Raw genomic sequence first — 21,234 nt, forward strand, 5'->3', positions numbered from 1 at the left:
ACCCAGCTGTGTAAATCGGTAAACAATTGTAAATACTGTACTTCAATGTTGTAAGTTGCTTTGGAGAAAAGGATCAGCTAAATGAATACGTGAAAGTAGGGTGTGCTGTGAATGGATCCCAAGTCCATCAGTGGTTATTAGGATGTTTAGCTGTAAGAATATCATCTTGGCGGTGTCATACTTAGAAATTCAAGTTGTAATGAGTCCTTTATAAGCTATTACTATATGTTCTTTGACATGTCTGTACCACATTTTAACTGCAAAATGAGTCTTCCCTCTATCTCCTTATATAAGAAGATGAAGAATCATGAACAGTCCTATATTAAAACTAGAGGACTGCTACAAGACATCAAGTAATATGGCATTGTTGGCTTTTAAGTGCCCATAGATACTATTATTTTAAACGACATGGAAAAAATTTAACACTGGTAAAATACAACCCTGGCAGAGTTCACTACACCATTAGCGCTGCGTTTTTAGTCTTCGAGCATCAAATTTTTTTGTGGCACACTCCTGTGTATTTAGTAGTTTATATTTGGGTTTCTTTCAGATTATCACCTGGCCTGCCATTAAGAGATATATAATATGTGTACTGTACTAACATCTGTTAGACACAGACAGTGAGTTTTATGTAGTTGTAGGGTACTAGGTGGAAGACTGGAAAGACAGTTCCAGGGAAATCTAGAAATTTCTTCAGAGTCGATCAGTGCGTGAAGCCATGTTTCTAGAACAAAAGGTCACGTGTTCATTCCTGTTTCTCTCTGGGACGCGGGGACCCGCAAGACTATCTGGGTCTCTGCCAGACGTCACGTCTGTAGGACGGAGGCGCACCTACGGCTTCCTGGTTCTACGTATGACGTCAGTTCTCAGGCACGTACGGTCGCGCGGGACTTCCTGGTCGCCCCTGGAACGCAGAAACACATGGGACTTCCTGGTTCGTGCTCCAGATACTGCGGGCAAACGGAGCTCTGTAGGGCTGGAAATATGAGGAGGACGCTCGGTTAAACTCCCACACCGATACTGTACGACTGACTCCGTTTTCCGTTCGGACGGAGAGCGCTTGTGGAGCGTGAGACCGGCGGCGGAGGCGGCGTTGCAGAGTCCCGGGGTCCCTCAGCAGCTGCCAGCAGCAGGTCCTTCGGTTAGCTTCGTTCGTCGAGGACGAGGGGTACGTTCGTACTAGCGCTCGTGAGTAACATACAGCACTGTGTCCGTGGTAAAAGTAGACTGAGGGCCTTACTCAGTGACTCCCCGTCCCTTGGCTTGTGTCTTATTCGCCTTGGCTAGCCTAGGTCACACACACATCATGATCATGATGATGATGATCATCACACTTGACTTGTCCGTGTGTGTGGTCACTCAGTGCGGACGCTGCGGACCACCCCCGAACACGTAGTGATGCACACACACAGTATTCATTTCAGTTTGCTTATTGTTATTATATTTTTTAGAGCACTTCTGAGACTGAGCGCACAGTCAGTGACAAAGCACTGAGCTTTCGATACAAGAAGGACATGATGATTACAGGAGCAGTGACAATGCATGATCGGGTTGGACAAGTAAGTGATCTTACACTGACAGTTGAGGAGAGGAAAACAAAAAAACTCCCAGCCATGGAGAAGGGGAGAAAAATAAAACAGTGGAAGTCCATGTGCTGGTGGTTGCCCAGCACTCCAGAGTACTCTAATGTAGTTACAAAGAACCAATAAATCATGTCATGCACCATCATCTTTATGCATTTTTGTTGTTGTCAGTGGGATTACATTCACATTTATTCATTTAGCTGATGCTTATCTCCAAAATTACATACAATATTAAGCTTCTTACAACTATTTAACCATTTGTACAGCTGGGTAATTTTACTGGAGGAGTTTAGGCAAGTACCTTGCTCAAGGTGACTACAGCAGGAGGAGGTATTGGAACCTGTGACCTTTTGGGTCCAAAGGTAGTGACTCTAACCACTTTGCTACCAGCTGCCCTGTTTATTCATGACATTTCCCTTCAAAATAACTTAAAATGATTATTAACTAATATTTAGCTGACACTTTTTAGCAAGGGGACTAACAGTTACTGCAGTAAAACAGTCATCTGTACAGCATAGCTGTGTAACACACACACACTCTCAGGGCAATTGAGTCACCAGTTCACCTGAAACATTTGCATGGTGAGAGGTAACCAGAGTATCTGGAGTAAACTCATGTAAACTGAGCATGGATTGAACGTATAACCAACTGCACAGCCAAGATGCTGCAAGGCAGGAAACATAGACTCATTTGGTCTTTGTCAGATCTTTATTGAACCATTTCTGATAGGCTTATGGTGTTTATTCAGTTTTGTTGACAAATTGTAGCTCCTCCACTGAACCTGACCTGGGAGGATGAAGGTCTCAGTAAATGAAGATTTGGTCTGCATGATAAAGAACAATTATATATTTTCAGTTCTCTTTGTGTCTGACAAGTGCAAGCTGTGTACTTGTAAGTCACCTTTTACCAAAGTATCATTTGGATAAAAATTAATAATTATAATAATAATGATGATGATAACAGACTGTCGTTTATCAACAAATTACCTTTTTGCCAGCACATGCATATAAAATGTTAACTGAGGGACAAACAGAAACTTAAAGAGTGATAAACAGTAAGTGAGCATGCAGTGCTGACTCAGAGGGGTTTGAACTGAACCCAGCACCAAGGCCCAACTGCAGTGTGTCTGGAAAAGGGCTGAAGTTGCACTCTACATCAGTCTGAATGTTTTAATGTGCCAGCTGCAGAACAGTCCTGTGTTTAACTGTTATTTTGCTGACAGCTATCCAAGGTGACTTACAATGTTAGATACACCTCACAATGATGCTCCTTTCATGGAGCAGGGTATCCTTACAGTATCAATTCAGGGTTAAGTACTTTGGTCAAAGGCATGACAGCAAGAGTGGGATTCGATCCAGGGACCTAAGGATTACAAGGAGACATTTCTAATAATATTGCTCTGCTACCTGCTGCTGTTAATTAAGGCCTTATCAGGACAGCCGCATTTGGCCCTGTCTGTAATTAATATCTGCTTTATAATATCTACATTACTGTAGTCATATCCCAGCAGGGAAACTGCTCTTCCATTTTTTTTTTTTTTTTAAAAACATAGACTTGTCAGACATGAGTTAAAGTGGTCACAGTTGCTTATCTTGCACAAGCAGATGGTAGAATAATGCAAAATGACCATTTTCCTCTTTTTAGTTATTGGGTGAAATACATAATGAGCATTCCGCAGTTATCAGTACAGTCATCTCCCAAGAGAAATGCATTTGAGTTATGAGGATTTGGCTTTATCAAGAGCTTCATTTAATACCTCTGTTTTGAAAGGAGGCTTTTCTTTCAGTTTGAGGACCACGTTTAGATTTTGTGCCTCCTGACAGCTGAGTGGTGCGAGAGCAGAGCTACCATGCCGTTTTTGCCTCTGTTATAGTTTGGCTCGCCTACATTTGGTTCTCACCCTCCATCAGCCCTTGTTTTCTAGTTTCACCTGTTATAGTCCCAGTGATCATGGCCCCGTTTGGACTGTCCAAACCACGTCCACTTGTTCATTGAGTGTCAATTCATTTGTGTTTGTTTTCATTGGTTTCCTTTGTTTGTGCTTTTCTGGTTTTTGCATTAAAGGTTGAATTCATGTATAAACATTGAGAGGAATGTGTATGTGTGTTTTGTCTGGACGTTTAAGGGTGCGGTATGTAGTAGTTATGAAAGAGCTGAACGAGCTCTTAGTGCATAGACAGACATACACAGTATTATAGAGTAATTAATTAAGTGAAACTGTCTTGTGTTATAACTAATATTAAACATTGAAGTAACTGTGTGAATTTTAATGGGGTTTGGTGATATTTTTTCCATAAATGTGTATCAGGTTTGGGGCTGATGAACACATAGAAACTTTTACCAGTGAAAGAAATAGTAATTATCTCTTTGCGTTATGAGCATTCACCTTTCCAAGGGTTGTCTGGAGCAAATTACCACTGTAAGGTTGGAAAAAAACTAAAAGTGTGGTCAGCTCAGGATTCACAAGCACAGCCCATGTGTAGAGCTGTGGTCCTTAACCTTATCAAATCACAGATTCCTTTGAGTATCTGGCAGAAACTGTGGTCCCCCTCCCTGTAAAGGAGCACCTCAGGCTAGGTAGGGTACGAGCATTGCTTAAATTTTGATTTTGTACACATTTTATATTGTCATAATTGAAAGAAGGTGTCTATTCATTTTTTTAACACATTTAGAGTTGTCAATTATTAGTTTATTATTATTAATTAATATTTCCTGTAAGTCTTTGCTGGTAGTGGGCTGTGTAGGTCTCCAGTGGTTTTGGTGCACACACGGGGTATACAGATAGCATCGCTGTACTGAAGATGGAGTGACTAAGTCAGAGTAAACAACAGGAGTGATGTGGGTTTTGCTTATGACTCCACAGGTGTTTGTACTTATTAAATGAGCAAATGAAACGGATGCAAACTGGTGGAAGGAGTCTGAACAAATCTTCTTTGTATGTTCTGCATAGACTTTTGTTGGTGGACTGAGGGTGTCACATCACTACACAATATATTTAAGTTCTTGTTGGGTAACTGAAGATGCCTTCTGTCTCGTTTTATAAACTGGATTCTTCTCTGGTTAAATCAAACTGCCAATGCAGGAGAAAGGCCAAGGTCTTCTATGTGTGCAAGAATTTCAGAGAACATCTTTCTTTTCTCTCTGTGAGAAATCTGTTCTGTCACATATTTCCTGACATTTGAAATCGTGAATCAAGAAAGAGACAAAAGTTAAAAGATGTGGATTTCAGATTGAACCATAACCTTCTAGCAGACCTCCCCAGTCATTAGTCAATAATCTGTGGCATTCCGTTTTGGAAGCAGCAATTTCTGAAAGCATATCTTCCTCTGGCAGCTGCTACGTGCATCTGATGATCAATGGGGTTATTGACTCCACCTGGGGGTATTGATCTCCCTTTCGACCAAGGTAATAGGTGACGGGCAGACTGTAGCTGTATTATTGGTTCAGTGATTCATGTTTTGCTTAAGATGGTTCAGATTTAACCTTTTTATTCAAAAGTACACATTTTCTGTTCAGCCTATTTGTAATTTAAGAAATTCAAGTGATCTGAATATCGGTATAAAACTACATTTTCTGTAGTTGTTGCCATGGTATTTGTTTTTTTAAAATACTGTCACTTTTTACATTGTACCAGTTGCCGTTTATAATTTTTAATAACGGTTCTATGATTACAGGGAAAATAGGAACTTGTAGCACAGCTGAAGTTCTTGAATTTCTGCTGGTGCTCTGAGCACACTGACCTGCTGTTATCAAGATCATTAGTTGTAGAACATTTAAAGTAGTTTTACAGGATACTGTGTCTTAATACCACCAAAGTGATCGGCAGTCATTGTAGATAAATTGTTGGAAACTACTGGTAATATAATGCCATAAGTGTCGTAAATCCCAGACTTCTTACCATATTTACACTGGAACAGAACAAAGCACAGCATTCAGCAAGATGCATAACACACAATCCTCTTCACCTTTAACATCATTTGCGAGGCTTTTAAAGTACTGAGGGGACATTTCTTATACATTTATTTTGGGTTTTTACATCTGTAACATTGAATATTTAACTGTTAAAGAACATTTACTAAACTTACCACAAGCTGGAATAAGTTTCATTATTTGGGCAAAGATAAGTATGTTTTAAGTGCATTATTAGTAGTAATAGATCTGTTGCTGCATCTATTATCAATATTAATGTTTGTAATAATAGCAAATGCTTATATTACTGTAATTTTAGAAGGTGAGATGCTAATACAAGCTCAATGGTGCTCAGTGGTGTTCATTAGGGTTTGTTATTGTTTTCTGTGCTCATTCATCAGGCAGGATTGTTCACATGTTGTGAGCTAATTGAAATCAGAGCAGCGTGTAAAATTTAGATAATGATTATAATTATTATATTTTCAGGCTTTTTGCAGTTATGGAGTGATTGAACCCTAATGGTCATAATGAAAATGTCTGTTCATGCTGATTTTTAGCAATGAGAAAGGTTAAAGCACAGGTTCTGAAATGGACAGAATGTTCTTCATATTATTTTGATTCACCATGAAAGAGCTTGGTTTAACTGACATTTAGGACTCGGCAAGATGCATCTGGTTAATCTGCACTTTCCATTGTGTGCACTTTATGGTTTTGTTGAGCCTGTGTGAACACACAGTCAAGGCACAGCTTGCTTGTCGAATCTTGTGTGTACAGAATGATGAGTCATACATGCACACGCTGATAAGAACTATATCACTTTCTGTTGCTTGCTCCTACTCTTTCTTCCCAGAATGCCGATGGGCAGCCCATGGTAGTATGGGCAGCCCCGCACACCGCTGCAGGGACATCGAGAGGCAAGCCGGCTACCTACAGCCGGAGCACTGTGCCCCGCCCCCGCCGCGCACCCTGCCTGACACCATGTGGTTCATCCGAGATGGTTGCGGAATCGCGTGCAGCATCATCACGTGGCTGCTGGTTTTCTATGCGGAGTTCGTGGTGGTCTTCGTCATGCTGCTGCCCTCTAAGAGCCTGGCCTACAGCCTGGTGAACGGGGCACTCTTCAATGGCCTGGCGTTCCTGGCCCTGGCCTCTCACTTCCGGGCCATGTGCACTGACCCTGTAAGTCTGTCTCTCGAGCAGTCCGGTGACCATTCACCTGCTGGGTCCAGAATCTCCTCATTTATAGCCCAAGTATATTATAGATGGTCCACAGTATGGAAATTCTTGACTCTTATGCAAGAGCAATGAATGGGATTAGTACTCATGTCCTTTTCAACACAGTGACTATAACTGGTCTACGGACAACTTGGGGTAAACAAAAGTTCACCACTAAAAGTCAGGTATAGATACACACTCGCTATCTTTGAATTACAGTTGACTAATTTAGCTGACGCATTTTTTGAAAGCAACTTAGTTTTAGTTTACTTATAGTTATTTACTTATTGATACAGCTGGGTAATTTTTACTGCAGCAATTCAGGGTAACTTGTTCAATTCAAGGGCACTGAAACAGGAGGTAAGATTTGAACCTGGGTCCTTGAAGTCCAAATGTGGTGGCTCTGCTCACTACAGCATATTACATTATTTTGCTTTTAGCTTGAGACACCTGACAATACCTAGGTGAGTCTCCTGTGTTCCTGTAGCTCAACATTTCATAAAGACTGTATGAAGTAAGAATGTTGTTTAATAGTTTGAAATAATTGCCCCATACCTGCTGCCCCTGAACAAAGCCAGTGCACCTCTGAAGATGGCCTGGTTTTTTATGTTGGCCAGGGTGCAGTGCCCAAGGGGAATGCCACCAAGGAGTTCATTGAGAGCCTCCAGCTGAAGCCAGGACAGGTGGTCTACAAATGTCCCAAGTGCTGCAGCATCAAGCCAGACCGTGCGCATCACTGCAGGTATTCCCACTGCTCTCTTACCCAAAATCCGCCCCTGGAAGAAGGTCTTGCCACATTCTTATGCAACACTGAAGCTGTGATGCTCCACACATCTGACTGCTGCTCAGCTTGTTCCCTACAGTGTTCAGTGTGACCAGCGAAGACCCTGAGTGGTGAACCGAGACCTAGGGACACTAAGTTTTGACTTTTCAGACTTATGATTATACCTTATTGGTGTGTTATACTTAAGGTTATTATTAGACTGGATCTTTCATTACATTTATTCACTTAGCAGATGCTTTTCTCCAAAGTGACTTACAATGGATATTACGTAGTATCAGCCCACACCTTATTCACCAAGGTGACTTACACTGCTTAGATACACTACTTAAAATGGGTCACTCATTCATACATCAGTGGAACACACTTTCTCTGTCACTCACACGCTATGGATGAACCTGAACCACATGTCTTTGGACTGTGGGAGGAAACTGGAGCACTTGGAGGAAACCCACGCAGACATGGGGAGAACATGCAAACTCCACACAGACTGAGTGGGAATCGAACCCACGTTCTCTTGCACCACCCGGGCACTATGAGACAGCAGCGCTACTCGCTGTGCCGCCCATTAGATGCATTTGTTCTTACAAACAATCAAAGAGGCCATGAAGGGATTCATGCTGTGTGGCTAGACCACATATACATACACCATCAGTGTAAAGTGGCAATGAACTGTTGTTCAGCAGGAATAACAGCATTGTGTCAGGTAGAACATGCTCTTGGATAATTCATTTGGTGAAGACATGATACATGCCTAGTGAAGGATGACTAAGTTGCTCAGGGCTGGTCATTCTAGGTGATTGTTGCCCCAGGTGAATTGGAAAAAGAGTTACCATTTGGACCCAGAACTGGTTAGTCCATCTCCAGGAAGCAGCCGTGTGTAAAAAGTGTAGCTGCTCATGATACACAGAGTACTCAGGTTGTGGCACTGCTCTGTAAGCGTCTGTGGGAAGCACTGTTGACTACATGCTTCCTTTCTCCACTTCAGCGTCTGTAAGCGGTGCATCCGAAAGATGGACCACCACTGTCCTTGGGTCAACAACTGTGTGGGGGAGAACAACCAGAAGTATTTTGTTCTCTTTACGGTGAGTGGTGCTACGCCAGCTATCACACTCTTTTTCCGTTATGGTGACAGTTATTTAGCACATTAAAGCAGCTGAGAGGTTAACGGCATGCAAGTGGTGTGATTGTACAAAGCAAAACAGGTCAACACCACTGACCCAGACTTTGTACTTAGTCAAGGCTAGGCAGTCCGTATGGGGTACCAAAATTTGGGGTGCCAAATTTGGCTATTATTTTAAAAAAATAAAATTGACAAACCTTGCTTAATAATAAGCATTTCTATTAGAAAATTGAAGATTTGCCACCTTGTATATAATGCACTACGTCGCTGCCCCGGCTTTGAAATGTTTAATTTTTGTTGGTGACGTTTTCTGTGGAACATTCTATAGCTCTACTCAGTAAATAGTGTATATCTGTTAGTTCCTTTAAATAACTTTGGTCTTGAAAATAACTAACAACTGGAAAATCAACAGAAGTTAGTTAATCCTCATCACTCCAACTGGAGCATAAGGCGCCAACCAGTCTTCTCCCTCCGTCTCGGTCTTGAGTGAGCCAGGTGACTTCATTCCAGGTCTTGCCAGTCGCCTGCATCTCTTTCTCGATATTTCTCCTCCATGTGCCCCGGGGTCTGGCTCTCTTTCTCATTCCTGGTGGGGTCCATCTGAGGACAGTATGTGGATATCTGGTCTTCCTCATCCATTGCACATGTCCCAACAACCTCCATTGTCTTTTTCGCTTCATCCACGATGTTGTTGACGCCTGTAAGTCTGCTGACATCTTTGTTATTGACATGTTGTTCTCAACATATTCTCAGGATGTGTCGAAGATACCTCCCCTCAAAGGCTCAAAGCCGGCTCTCTAACTTCTTGTTTGTCCTCTGGGTTTCTGCGGTATAGAGTAGAATTGATCAGACATTTTACCTGTAGATCATCTTGGTTCTGGTCTGCAACACCAATGATTTCTAGACATTCTGCAATCCGTTGAACACTCGTGCTGCTCTATCAATTCTGGTGGGCATCTCTTTCTCAATGTTGTTGTAGGCTGTGATGTAGCTAACCAGATATTTGAAGTCTTTCACCTCCTCCTCCAGCTCTACATTGCTTGCAGCTTTCTTCTTAGTACTTGTTATTTTTACCTTCATCACCTTGGTCTTGTTGGGATGAATCTAAAGCCCTACACTTCTTGCTGCTGGTGAACTCTATCTTCTCTTGAATGTCTTTCAGGGAATGTGAAAGAAGGGCAATGTCAGCTGCAAAGTCGCAGTCTTCCAGTCGAGCTGTTAGTTCCCATACAAGTCCTCTTGATCTGTCTTTGGTGGCTTTCTGCACGACCCAGTCAGTGACCACTAAGAAGAGGACGGGCAAGATTGTCTGACTCCTGTTTTCACTTTAAACCATTCTCTCTTGTCCTTTCAAACACTTTTCTTCACAGCCTTGTTATTTTTCTTCCTTATTTTATGTCTTCTGCTCCTCCTTTACTGTAGGCATGTATATCTTGGCTGCCTTACTTTCTTCAGTGAGTTGCCATGAGTTTTCTGAAATCGCCACTTTTCCTCTGGCGTTCCTTACAATCTAGTATAGTCTTGCTGGTCTCTATCTATATATTGAGGACGTTATCACAGTGGGCGTTGATGTCGTCTGCTAGTGTATATTCCAGACGCTGAAACCCGTTTGACAGCTTTTTTTCTTTCAGCCTGTCCGAGTCAAAGAGTTGCTTGCCATTTTCCTTCTTGGTTCCCTTCAGTTTTAATTGAAGTTTACACAGCAAAAGGTGGTGGTCGCTGTAGCGTTTGCTCCCCTCAGCACCTTAACATTTCTCATAGACTTTCTCCACTTTTGGTTGATAGTAATGTGGTCTATTTAGTTTCTTGTTCTCCTGTCTGGCGATATCCATGTCAGTTTGTGTATTGTCATATGCTGGAAAATTGTTCCACTTTTATTAGCCCATTTTGAAGACACAGAGCTACAAAATGTTGCTCATTGTCATTTTTGTCTCCAACCCCTTTTTGACTCATGCTAGCTTCATACCCCTGCTTATTAGGACCAATCTTTGCATTAAAATCCCCTATCACAATCAAGATTTCATGTTGTTGGGTCTTGTCTATGTGTTCTTGAAGGCTGCTGTAGAATGAGTCTCTCTTCTTCAGTATTTTTCATGTAGCAGTTTTCATGTGGCTTGTTCTGTGGGCACATAACATTGAATGATAATGGTTTTTACATATCTAGAGAAAAATCTTGCTCTGATGATCCTAGAGTTGACTGGCTCCCAGCTCACGAAGCCTTTTTTGCTTGTCCTTTGATGCCTACTGCTGTTGTCCATCTGTGCGGCCTGAGTAAAACCAGTTTTCTCACCTGAGTGGAGTGTCAGAGTACCTGAGTCTATCTACCTGATTTCACTGATTCCAAGAAGGTTGGCATTCAGTTGTTAGCTTGTGTATAAACTCATGTTCTGTGCATATATAATGTTTACACACGGTATTACCATAAATAATTACATAAATAATGTATAAATTCAAATTTTATTTTCCTTTCTCTTATCTGTTTCTAAATTAAAAATAATTTTGGCCACATAAATATATGTATGTGTAGAAACCTAAGGTGTGCCAGACTGATTCTTACCATGTCCTGACACAACAGGCTGGGTACACACACTAAACTATTAAAATTCTACTTTGTTTTAGACATCATGCATAAGTAATAACACATAAAAAAACGAATCTATTAATAAAGGGATCACAGATAGAGAGGTTAATAAATAGCGTGAAAGTTCAGTATTTCTGTGGTGAAGGGCAGTCTGAAGTTCAGAGCCATGTTGTAAAGTGCTGTAAAGTCAGTGGTGATTCTGGGGTGACCAATGAATAGAGACTGAAAAATACACAACCATTCCTGATAACTGTTTTAAGTTTTGCAGAAAATGTCCCCTTTATTAAACCAGTTGCCCTAATTTGTTTGTTGTCCCTTTTATCTGTGTTCCAGATGTACATTGCGCTGATATCTCTGCATGCTCTCATCATGGTGGCCTTCCATTTCATGTTCTGCTTTGAAGAGGACTGGACAAGTAAGTTCCACAGCTGACTGTTACTGTGGTAGCACATTATTCTATGGGTGGCCTGCTGGGTCTCTGTAAGACGTCACTGTTATGGTTGCCTTTGGCCACCAGGGTGAAGATACCCCAATGAAGTGAAATACCCACAGCGTTCTAGGTGTCATATATTACATTGGGTCGTCAACTTAGGAAAACAGTTAGGGCAGGATATCTGTTCCTAACTCGATTTGTTTGTATTGGCGAAGTCACTTACCACTAAGTCAAGGTAAATAAAAGATGAATAATACAGATGTTCCTCCACTTAACCTCACAGGTTAGATGCTGTAAAACCCTTGGACAAAGCTATAGTAAAAATACTCTAACACTCCATCCATTATGAATAAACAGTTGTGTGATGCAGGGTTGTGGTGGTCTTTTGCATCCTCCAAACAGGGCACAAGATGGTATATCTCGGACATAATTTTACATTACAGTGTAACTTACATCCCAGTGTTATTTACTATATTCTATTAGCTTCAGACTACATGAAAATTACTGAAAATGTGTAATCTCCACAATCTCCCAATACTGCCACAATCTCATTCAATACTGCTGACCTCAGATGAGCATGTCCAGTGCCCACTTTATTTCCACAATTAATAAAATCTGATTAAACAGATATCCTGTGATTTATTTACAGGTAAGCTTCTGTAAGAATATAGCTGCTGTAAATAAGTAGGACTTAATATTTTTTAAATATTTTATTAACTTCAGGCTACTTTGAGCAGAACACACAGAGCTTGTGGGATGAAGGTAGTTCCACACTCCTTTTTTTTACTTTCAGAGTGGTTTGCTGCCAACTAATGGTGATCTGAGGAATACCAGGTCATTTTTTTTGTTGCAGAGTAGCTTTAGAAAATAGAATGTGAAGAAAATGCAATTAAAAATTACTAAAATGTTTGAATGTTTGAAAATTGTTGACTCAAGTTCAAAACAAGATGAACCAGTGTCTGTGATGTTGACCAGTCACATTTAATATTCTTTCTCCTTTGTAAGGCCCGAATTTACTTAATCCATCGCTAAACATTACCTAAATTAATATTGGTAGAACATGGTTAATTTTGGGACTTCTGTAAGTGTAGGTGTATGTTTTTTTTTTTAAACTAGCTTTTGTTCCTTAAGCAGATTTTATATTGCAGCGTGTTATAATACCTGTACACCAGCCATTCTTCATCTGATCCTCATATGCACCAGTGTCTTCAGGTTTTTGGTGTGGCACACATTTGTAATAGTTAAGGGATTCATTGACACAAATGAGATTCAGTGCAAATTTAAAATTTTACTGAAACACCCGTATCGACTTTCTCAGATCAGCACAAATTTGGTTTCACACTAAGTAAATTTTGAGCCTTCCTTTTAACCTGTCAGGTTTTGACGTGTTTAGAGACGTCATCTTAATTCTGTCAGGAACTAAATCAGTTCACAACTGCACTGCCACAAAACGCATCACTCATGCTGGTCCACCAGGATGAGGCTTAAGACACACCGACATGAACTAAGTGTGTGAAGAGGGCCATTTTACACACTGGTTTGTGAGGGTCAAGTGCTGTGTTCAGTGTTTTTCATCTCCTTCCCATGAGTACCCTGCCAGCAGGTGGGGGGTCTGTGTGGCTGTGTGGTGTAAAGGCCTGTGTCTCCCTGCTCTCCAGAGTGCAGTACCTTCTCGCCTCCTGCCACCGTCATCCTGCTCATCCTCTTGTGTTTCGAGGGGCTCCTTTTCCTCATTTTCACATCTGTGATGTTCGGGACCCAAGTGCATTCCATCTGTACCGATGAAACAGTAAGTGACCGAACTCCACCCTGCATCTCTCTCCCTGTCCCCACCCCTCAGCTTGACTCCTGACCTCTGGGTCCATAGCATCCACAGGCAGTGCTGCTTCTTTACAGAGAATCTGCTTACAGATGAGAAAATGGTGACAGAGAAACTGGACCTGCTGCACATTTTCTTCTCAGGCTTTTCCACAGCAACTCCACTGCTGAGACTCGGGGGGGGGGAGGCTGTGTGTAGAAACGAGCCTCACCCTGCTGTTAGTCCTGTTTCTGTGGGGGTGCAGAGTTTTTAACCAGGGCTGCACAAAGTCAGTTTATTATTCTGTTTGCACTCTTTTTGTGCTTTGTACGCTCACATTTGTGAATGTAAACTGTGCCCTTTGTGCGTTTAACCTTGAACTTTATAGGTCAAAGCATCCTGGCACAAGTGTTCTTAGCAGTGAGGAAGAGCAGCTTTAGGAGGTGGTGCACGAGGCAGCTGCCATTTGTGGGACAAGTAGGAGGAGACCGAGTCGGTCAAACGGTCGTGTCCTTGACTCTTGAGTCCCAGAGGCTGAGCAAGCTGTAGTCACCCCTGCACAGTCAGTGATTAACAAATGCTTTCTCTGTTCCCTACTTACTCTTTAGGTTTCATGTACACTATAAACCTTAAATGCTGTATCTGTTTGATACAACTGATATTTTAAATATTAATATTAATTTATTTACAAAGTCCAAATTTTCCAAAAAGATGGTGTGAGGTTCTCCAATTTCCATGTTCCTCTGAAGAATTCTGCAAATGAAACATATTCAGATGCATGCTGTGGAACTCCAGGTTCTTGGTTTTCCCTGCTTGTTGGCCACACCGTTTTACCTTTGATTTTGTTCACCTTAAATTTGCTATATATGATTGTGAAACTGCTTTCTCATTTTCTCTTCTGCCTGCCTTTTTAAATTCGATGAAAATTATTTTAACTCTTTGCCTGGTGTCTTCTGTGATCCTAATGTCATTTCCAGATATGGTGCTATTGTTTCTGCCTTGGCTGAAAGATCTGTCAGCAGCAGTTGCATGTTTCTACACAGTGAGATGTGGGGTCTGAGCTCCTTGAATGACAGTACTAAAGTAAAGCCGACATCCTGTTTACCCTTCCTGTGAAGATGGGCTTGTTGAATATCCGTCCCCATTTCGCTTTATGGAAACTGTCTGCTCTCAGTAATGAAACATCACCAGGAACCGGAAAGCTTCAGGAAGGGCCTTATCATCAACCCCTAGCGCTCGGGATCCTCTAGTTTCCCATGTGACACTTTTGAGAGAAACATTCTGCCATATTCATAATTGCAGTCGTAATAAAAGGAGCTTTTGCATGCAGTTTCTACTTGTGCCTTAATTAGTAGTAGAGATGCGTCCGTGACCCTGCAGGACAGAGAGGGAGAGGTGTACAAATGATAAAATTCTTCAGTGATGGAGCAGACCAGCGATGTCCAGTCCTGTTCCAGGGGACCCCACTGTGTGCTGGTTCTTGTTTCACTGTGGTTTCTTACCAAAGGCCTGACCAGGCTGTTGGGAGATACCCACCTCCATACTGGATCTTCTGACAGTAATGGTTTCAGTTTACAGTTTTGTGTGAATGGAAACAAAAATTGATTTTTTTTTTGTTTATATTGTGTCTTTAGAGACAAGAACTTAAGTAACATAATTCATTACAATGTTTGTCCACCTGTTATCTCAATGGAGAGAAGCCAAAAATGAGAAAAGTAGAAATGTCTGCTTTTGTGTCTTATTAAAGGGAACACACTGATTCCTGGCTCAGTGTGTGTCTTGATCACAGTCAATGCAATAGTAATAGAACTGGATCAGAAACCAGCACGACCAGTGGGTTCTTGTGGACCGGGCCTGGGAACCAGGCATGCTCACCTGTGACCCCAATATGCTGAAGCCTCGGTTGTCTTTCGTTTCCAGGGGATAGAGCAGTTGAAAAAGGAAGAGAGAAGATGGGCTAAAAAAACTAAGTGGATGAACATGAAGGTGGTGTTTGGGCACCCCTTCTCTATAGCGTGGCTCAGCCCATTCGCCGCACCCGACCACGGGAAGGCTGACCCATACCAGTACGTTGTGTGAGACGGGAGGTGGACCCCTGCGAAGCCCCCACGCCCCACCGGCTCCCACTTTGAGTGCAGACTGATGATGCCTCTGGCAGCGCGTCGTATCGCTGAGCAGGCCAACCACAGCTGTAGCCACATTGACTCTCTTTTCTGTCTCTAGAACTCATTCAACTGTTTTATTTTCCCATGCTTTGAGGAGACAGTTGATGTAGAATCACTTTGCCTGGACTAAAATGCCTGTAACTTTGGGTTTCTTTTAATTTTTTTAATTTTTTGCCTGATGCTTTTTAACTTTTTATTATTAACTGAGTGTTTTCCTTCTGTATGCTCGAAGGCCCCTGTCTGTGCTCTGATCTAACTTACAGTAAATACACTCCATCTGTCGTGTTGGAACGGTGGACACAAGCAGCCATTGTGTTAAATCTTTCCAAGTGAACAGTGATAAGTGTTTGCGGCAACTGGGATTGTCCCAGCAGGAGAACAGTGCACGATTCCTTTCGGATTTGCTTGGTGGCCACAGCTGTTGTGGACGGTGATGTGAACTGTATGTCTCTCTGCGGCTGAACTGTGTCCTCCTGACTGGGTGGGGAGCTGGGGGAACGCCATCAAATGGGCTCTGGGTTGGTTTGATTTAGTTCAGTATGGTTTACCACAAAAATATCAACTGTGCCATCTTAATGTATTTACAGAAACACGAAGGCAATGAAAAGCAGGTTAGAAAACAAAAGTTTGACAGCAGTTATTAGGATCAGGTGTGAAAGGACATATGGGAAACTCACAGTATAAAAAGTGTATGATCCTGTGTATCATATTCATATGGAGCCTTTATAAATGTAAAGTGCTTTACTTTCCACAATGCTGTTGACTGAGTATCTCTCAACCAATGGATGTGAACACCTTCCTGGTTAAGTGAGAAAACGTTGAACATTTTTGGCTGCTGCCTAATGTCTGTGGTACAGTATTCCTGTGTGACAGACAGCGGCTGCATAGTATGCATCACCACGGTACAATCGTTTTAGGTTGACATGAAATTCCCTCATGTGTTGCTTTAGTAGAGCAGAAGAAAGAGACAGAAAACTAGATTTTCAGAATCAGGATTTTCAGGAACAGGATTGCGCCACCATTCAGTGACCACATGATGGCCTGCCCACTCCTTACAGTGTAAAGTTTGGGTAAAAAATTTTTGCAGATTGGATTTAAATGAAAACTTTATTTTGAAATCCCTTTAATACTGTTATCGCTATAGGTTTTGAACGATTTATATTATGTCACCGTTTCCACTGTAAGTGGTGCACATGTAAATGTGGTCAAATTGCGTCTGTTCTTTTCCACTTAGGGAGACATGTTTCTTATGTTTGTTTTCAGTTTTTTCCTTGACTTATATAGTGGCTCTTAATACCATCTAGTCATTGAGATCCTCAGGCACAGAACTAATAACTTTTCAGATATTTATCGCAGTGCTGTGGCTCAGAGCCAAGCTGCCCTGCTCTTTTGAACCAGACGCTAAGGTTTTTCTCCTTCAGCCCCACACTTAGTGCTTCGTTATGCCAGTATTCCTGGTGTTACCCCCCCCAACCCCCCCCTTCTGACCTGGGGAAGTTACCCCCAGCTTTCTATCGTAGCTCATGATGGTTTTCAGACCTTTCCATGGCTGCAGAGGAGCACTGGTTGTGCTGGGGCTGACCCTGGTTTGCTTCTCTAGTTGATGAGGTGTGCTGCTGAGGAGACCCCAGAGCAGCAGGCTGTACAGGGTGCTTCTTCTTTAACTCTAAATCCATCTACCCACTTGTGGGATTGTACACTCAAGGGGGTTCAGGAAACACGCCACAGGTGCTTGCCGCGTTGTTTCTTAATAGGGCGTGAGTTGTCATTGTAGAGGGAGTGTTGCAAAGGTTCATTTTCAGCTGAGTCATAGTGCAAAGCAGAGATCTCACCATTTAAAGGGGGTTTAACTCATACCCAGGAATGCATTACTCTTTCCCTCTGTCCTTGTACACTACAGCTTAATGCTTCCCCCCCAACTACTAATCCACACCAATGACAAAATTAAAATGTATTTATTAATGTGTATTATAATTACTGCCACCATTATTATGTTTCCTAGCAACTTAATGGCTTTTCCCGTTTATACACCAGGGTATTTCATAGGGTCGGTTCAGGTGAAGGACTTGACGTGGCAGCATTCACCTTACTGGGCTGTGTTCTCAAGCCCTGTGCTCACTGCAACTTTGTCTAGTGTATATTTTAATTTGGGATCAACAGATTGATCTATACAGTGATTGCTGTCAGTTGTGTGACTGGGATGTGGTACTTCTGTACATTTGACCATACCGTACTTTGTATGGGAACAGGGTTTCCCCGAGTGTCCTTGGAAAGCAGGGGCCTTGGACACTGTACAGAATGATGGTGATGGTGGTGTTGAGGATAAAAACTGTTGCCAAATTGAGTCTGTTTTGAAATGGGAAGATGAGGAAGGGGGAGAGAATGTGCTGGAAAGGGGATGTGTTATGGACTGTCTTGTTCATACGCACACGGCCACCTTACAACACATTTCGGATGTCCAGCAAGCTGTTGTGTAGATAAAGACGCACAGGACAGGATTCTTATTCTAATTGGTCACGATACCCTGATTCTATCATTTCTGTGATATTCCCCCCAGTGGAAACGCTTGTGCATCTACACTGGAATATGACAAAAAATCCTCCCTCTGAATCTGTCAGTCTCCCCCGTTTCACCATTGCTGTCTTGTGTTTTAATGCTGTCAGTCATTTTATTACTGATCTCACTGTATGAGATGTTCTTCTTGAGGGTCTGGGTTTTTCTATCTTTTTTATGCTGAAATGTCGGTATTTTTCTTTAAAGCTCACTTTTATGTCTCTGTAAGGTAAATTAACCAGACAAAGTAACAACTTTGATAGTGTGCTGCTGCTTCTCATACTTTGAGAGCCACAGCAAATGTCAGCCAGATGTTACCCTTTCCAGAGGAGGGGTCCACCTGAATGGCTTCTTCCAGCAGAAAGGGAGTTGTGCTCACTGTACCTTTCACTAGACTTTGGCTCTATAAGAATTAATATTCATAACCTGACACTCATTGCACTACGTCGAGATGCAGCATGCGATTCATCTGTCTGCTGCTGGAAGCTGGAGCTGACTTGGCTCTGCGTTCAAATAAAATGTAAATCCGTGTATATCACATATATCAAATGTGTCTGATTGATGCATTACTTCAGTTACTTTCACTTTGAAGGTAAATGCAATAAACTCCTTTTTTGTGCAGTTGCATCTTCCTTTTTCAATGTAAACGTCCCCTTTCCCCCGCGGCATCATTAGTGATTGTGTTCACTGCACACTTCAACGGTACGCTTGTTTTCCCTTGACTCAAATGCAACATACAAAGAAAACATATTTGCTATTTTTAGTTTAAATATGTAATACCATTCATACTGAGCATATTGATGTGCTTATTGTCTGATCTGGTTACAAAGCTACACCTGTTCTTGGGTTGGTTCCAATATGTAGTCTGCATGTGCAAGACTGTGATTGACTTTGAAATTGTCAGTAATTTTTAAACAAACTCTGGTCACAGTAGAAACTGTAGTATGATTAAAGTGCTCATGTTTGTACAGGAGCGCAAATCCTGTTCTTTCTGGCCTGGTCCTCGTCTGTGGGTATGAAGTAACTTGTGGTGCTGTTTCCTGCTGCTACGGAAAGCAGGATGTTAAAGAAGTCAGCTGAAGCCACCAGCTGTTAGTTCAGCGTAAACATAAATTTCATTCAGCATTTATGGCTCACCTTCACAAGCCCCCAACCCCTGACCTTCGTTTCCAACCTTCTGAATGAACATGCCAGACAAAGCAGCAGGCATAAATTCTGAGGGAATTAAGTACACCACCTGTGCCTCATTCACATCTGTCAGATTAATGTAATCATTAACAGCCTCATTTAGTTCCAAAGAGTGGTGTCCTTACCGGGGTGCCCCAGTACCAGAGTAAAGTCCAGGAGAGGATGTTCACGGCGGGTGTTGTCATCACAGGGCATCGAGCGTCTGAAGGGTGAGCGGCCCACCTGGGAGAAGGTGTCCTGCCGCCAGGCCATCGAGGCGGCGTTTGGGGGTCCCTTCTCCTTGGCTTGGCTCAGCCCCTTCACTGGGCTCACCTGTGGGGGAAGACCCTCGCCCCGCGTCCACGCTGCCCCCCAGGGCGATCCTGTCGAGGACGACGTTGAGATCCCGGTGGAACTTTAATATGGTGTTACTCACGGTGCTTTGTGCTCAGCCAACATTGTGCATTGTGGGGACGTTTGCACACTTACCGCTGCACTTTGATTTTTACTGCACTGTGGGTGAGGAGTGTGGGACACTGCAGTGCACTTATGCCTTCTGCAATTGAAATATGTAGAAGTCGTCTTGAAACCTGCCAGGAAGTTGCCTCTTGTAAAGCTGTTATATGAAGAATACATCTTGAATGTGCCTTAGCTATTTGGAAAAGGGCTAAGCCTGAATTAATTTTCATACTGTAGTATTGTAGCATGGGCTTTCAGTCCTTGCCCTAACCACCCTCTGCTTATGATTTTAATCTTCTGTCCAACCAGCCTCTTTAGTCTTTATTGGACTGAAACAGAACTGTTACTAGAGTCTGAACTGCAAAAAATGAAACGTGCATCGTTCAGCTACTTAATAACTGAATAATAACCATTATTGTTTATGTAAGAAACATATTGAAGCTAGAGAGACATTTAGCTATGCCTACACCCACCTCCCTATTGCTTCCTAGGAGTGGAAATGACCTTAAGAATTGGGAACTCAGCAGAATTCAGGCAACAGGCTGATAAAGGGCTCAGCTGGGACGACACCCAACGCACACACTGTTTAAGTACTACCCAGTACTTAAGTACTTTCTGGGTGGCATCTGAAGGAACATACATTCCACGTTTACTAACTGCAAATAAGTTAACAGTATGAGCTACGTTGAATTCAAGAGCTGGACTAAATGTGCCTTGTTGTCATAACCATGTTTGTTACCAGCTGCTGAACTGCATTGCTGAAGAGCTTTTGTGGCCTTGGGAATTGTTGCAAGGTGCTACAGCGAAGCAGGTTTGTGAAGGATATTTTTTTTAATCACTGGACAAAAACAGTTGAACTTGTTTCTGAACATCCTGTTGGCTACATTCCTTAACACTACAATAAAGGAAAATGGTTAGAGGTAAACTGCCTCAATCTGCTGTTGAACCACCTGAGTGTTTGAGGGTCTACGCACTAGACAGCACCTATTCTCTACATCATCGTATCCTTCGTATACTCAAGTGCTTAATTTATTTTCACTGTTAACCATATTTCCATGAACTCTATAATAAATGCTTCAAAGACATGTTGGTGTCATTGGCAAGTTGCTGGAGGGTTGGGAAGATGGATGAAAAGGTAGAAGGCTGTTATTCAAGGTCTAATTGTTATTGCAACACCAGCAATATCCCTAACATTTTTTGCTTTTCACAAATGGTAAACAATGTAAGTACAAATAACAATGGAATACTCATTAAAGAAATAAGAATTTGTATGATTTTAGGATATAGAAAAATGGCAGGACAATTGTTCTTCCCCAACACACCTGCAGAAACTTTGACTAATTTAAATTGCTTTGGCAGAAGAGACATAATACTGCCAAATCACTATCAGTTTATTCGTTTTTGAAATGTGTGTGATTTGATAATATGAAAAAATTACAAACTGATGTGGAATATGGCTAGAGCAGC

At 42.0% G+C, this 21,234-nt stretch overlaps 1 protein-coding gene across 2 annotated transcripts; it reads left to right on the forward strand.

Annotated features, from left to right (window-relative positions):
• Positions 1–784: 784 nt before the first annotated feature.
• Positions 785–20,843, forward strand: LOC108942519 (palmitoyltransferase ZDHHC3-like). Of its 2 annotated transcripts, none has more exons than XM_018765927.1 (7): positions 785–1,168; positions 6,343–6,671; positions 7,325–7,449; positions 8,477–8,573; positions 11,526–11,607; positions 13,284–13,414; positions 19,520–20,843. In XM_018765927.1, exons 2-7 carry the CDS (start codon positions 6,369–6,371, stop codon positions 19,727–19,729), a joined length of 948 nt encoding a protein of 315 aa, XP_018621443.1. In that variant the 5' UTR covers positions 785–1,168; positions 6,343–6,368; the 3' UTR covers positions 19,730–20,843. The 2 variants fall into 2 exon arrangements, with proteins under 2 accessions (XP_018621443.1, XP_018621444.1); XM_018765928.2 differs by lacking the exon at positions 19,520–20,843 and adding an exon at positions 15,344–19,454 and having other exon boundaries at positions 787–1,168.
• Positions 20,844–21,234: the final 391 nt, after the last annotated feature.

This window comes from Scleropages formosus, chromosome 23, assembly GCF_900964775.1.
Source record: "Scleropages formosus chromosome 23, fSclFor1.1, whole genome shotgun sequence".
Lineage (NCBI taxonomy): Eukaryota > Metazoa > Chordata > Actinopteri > Osteoglossiformes > Osteoglossidae > Scleropages > Scleropages formosus.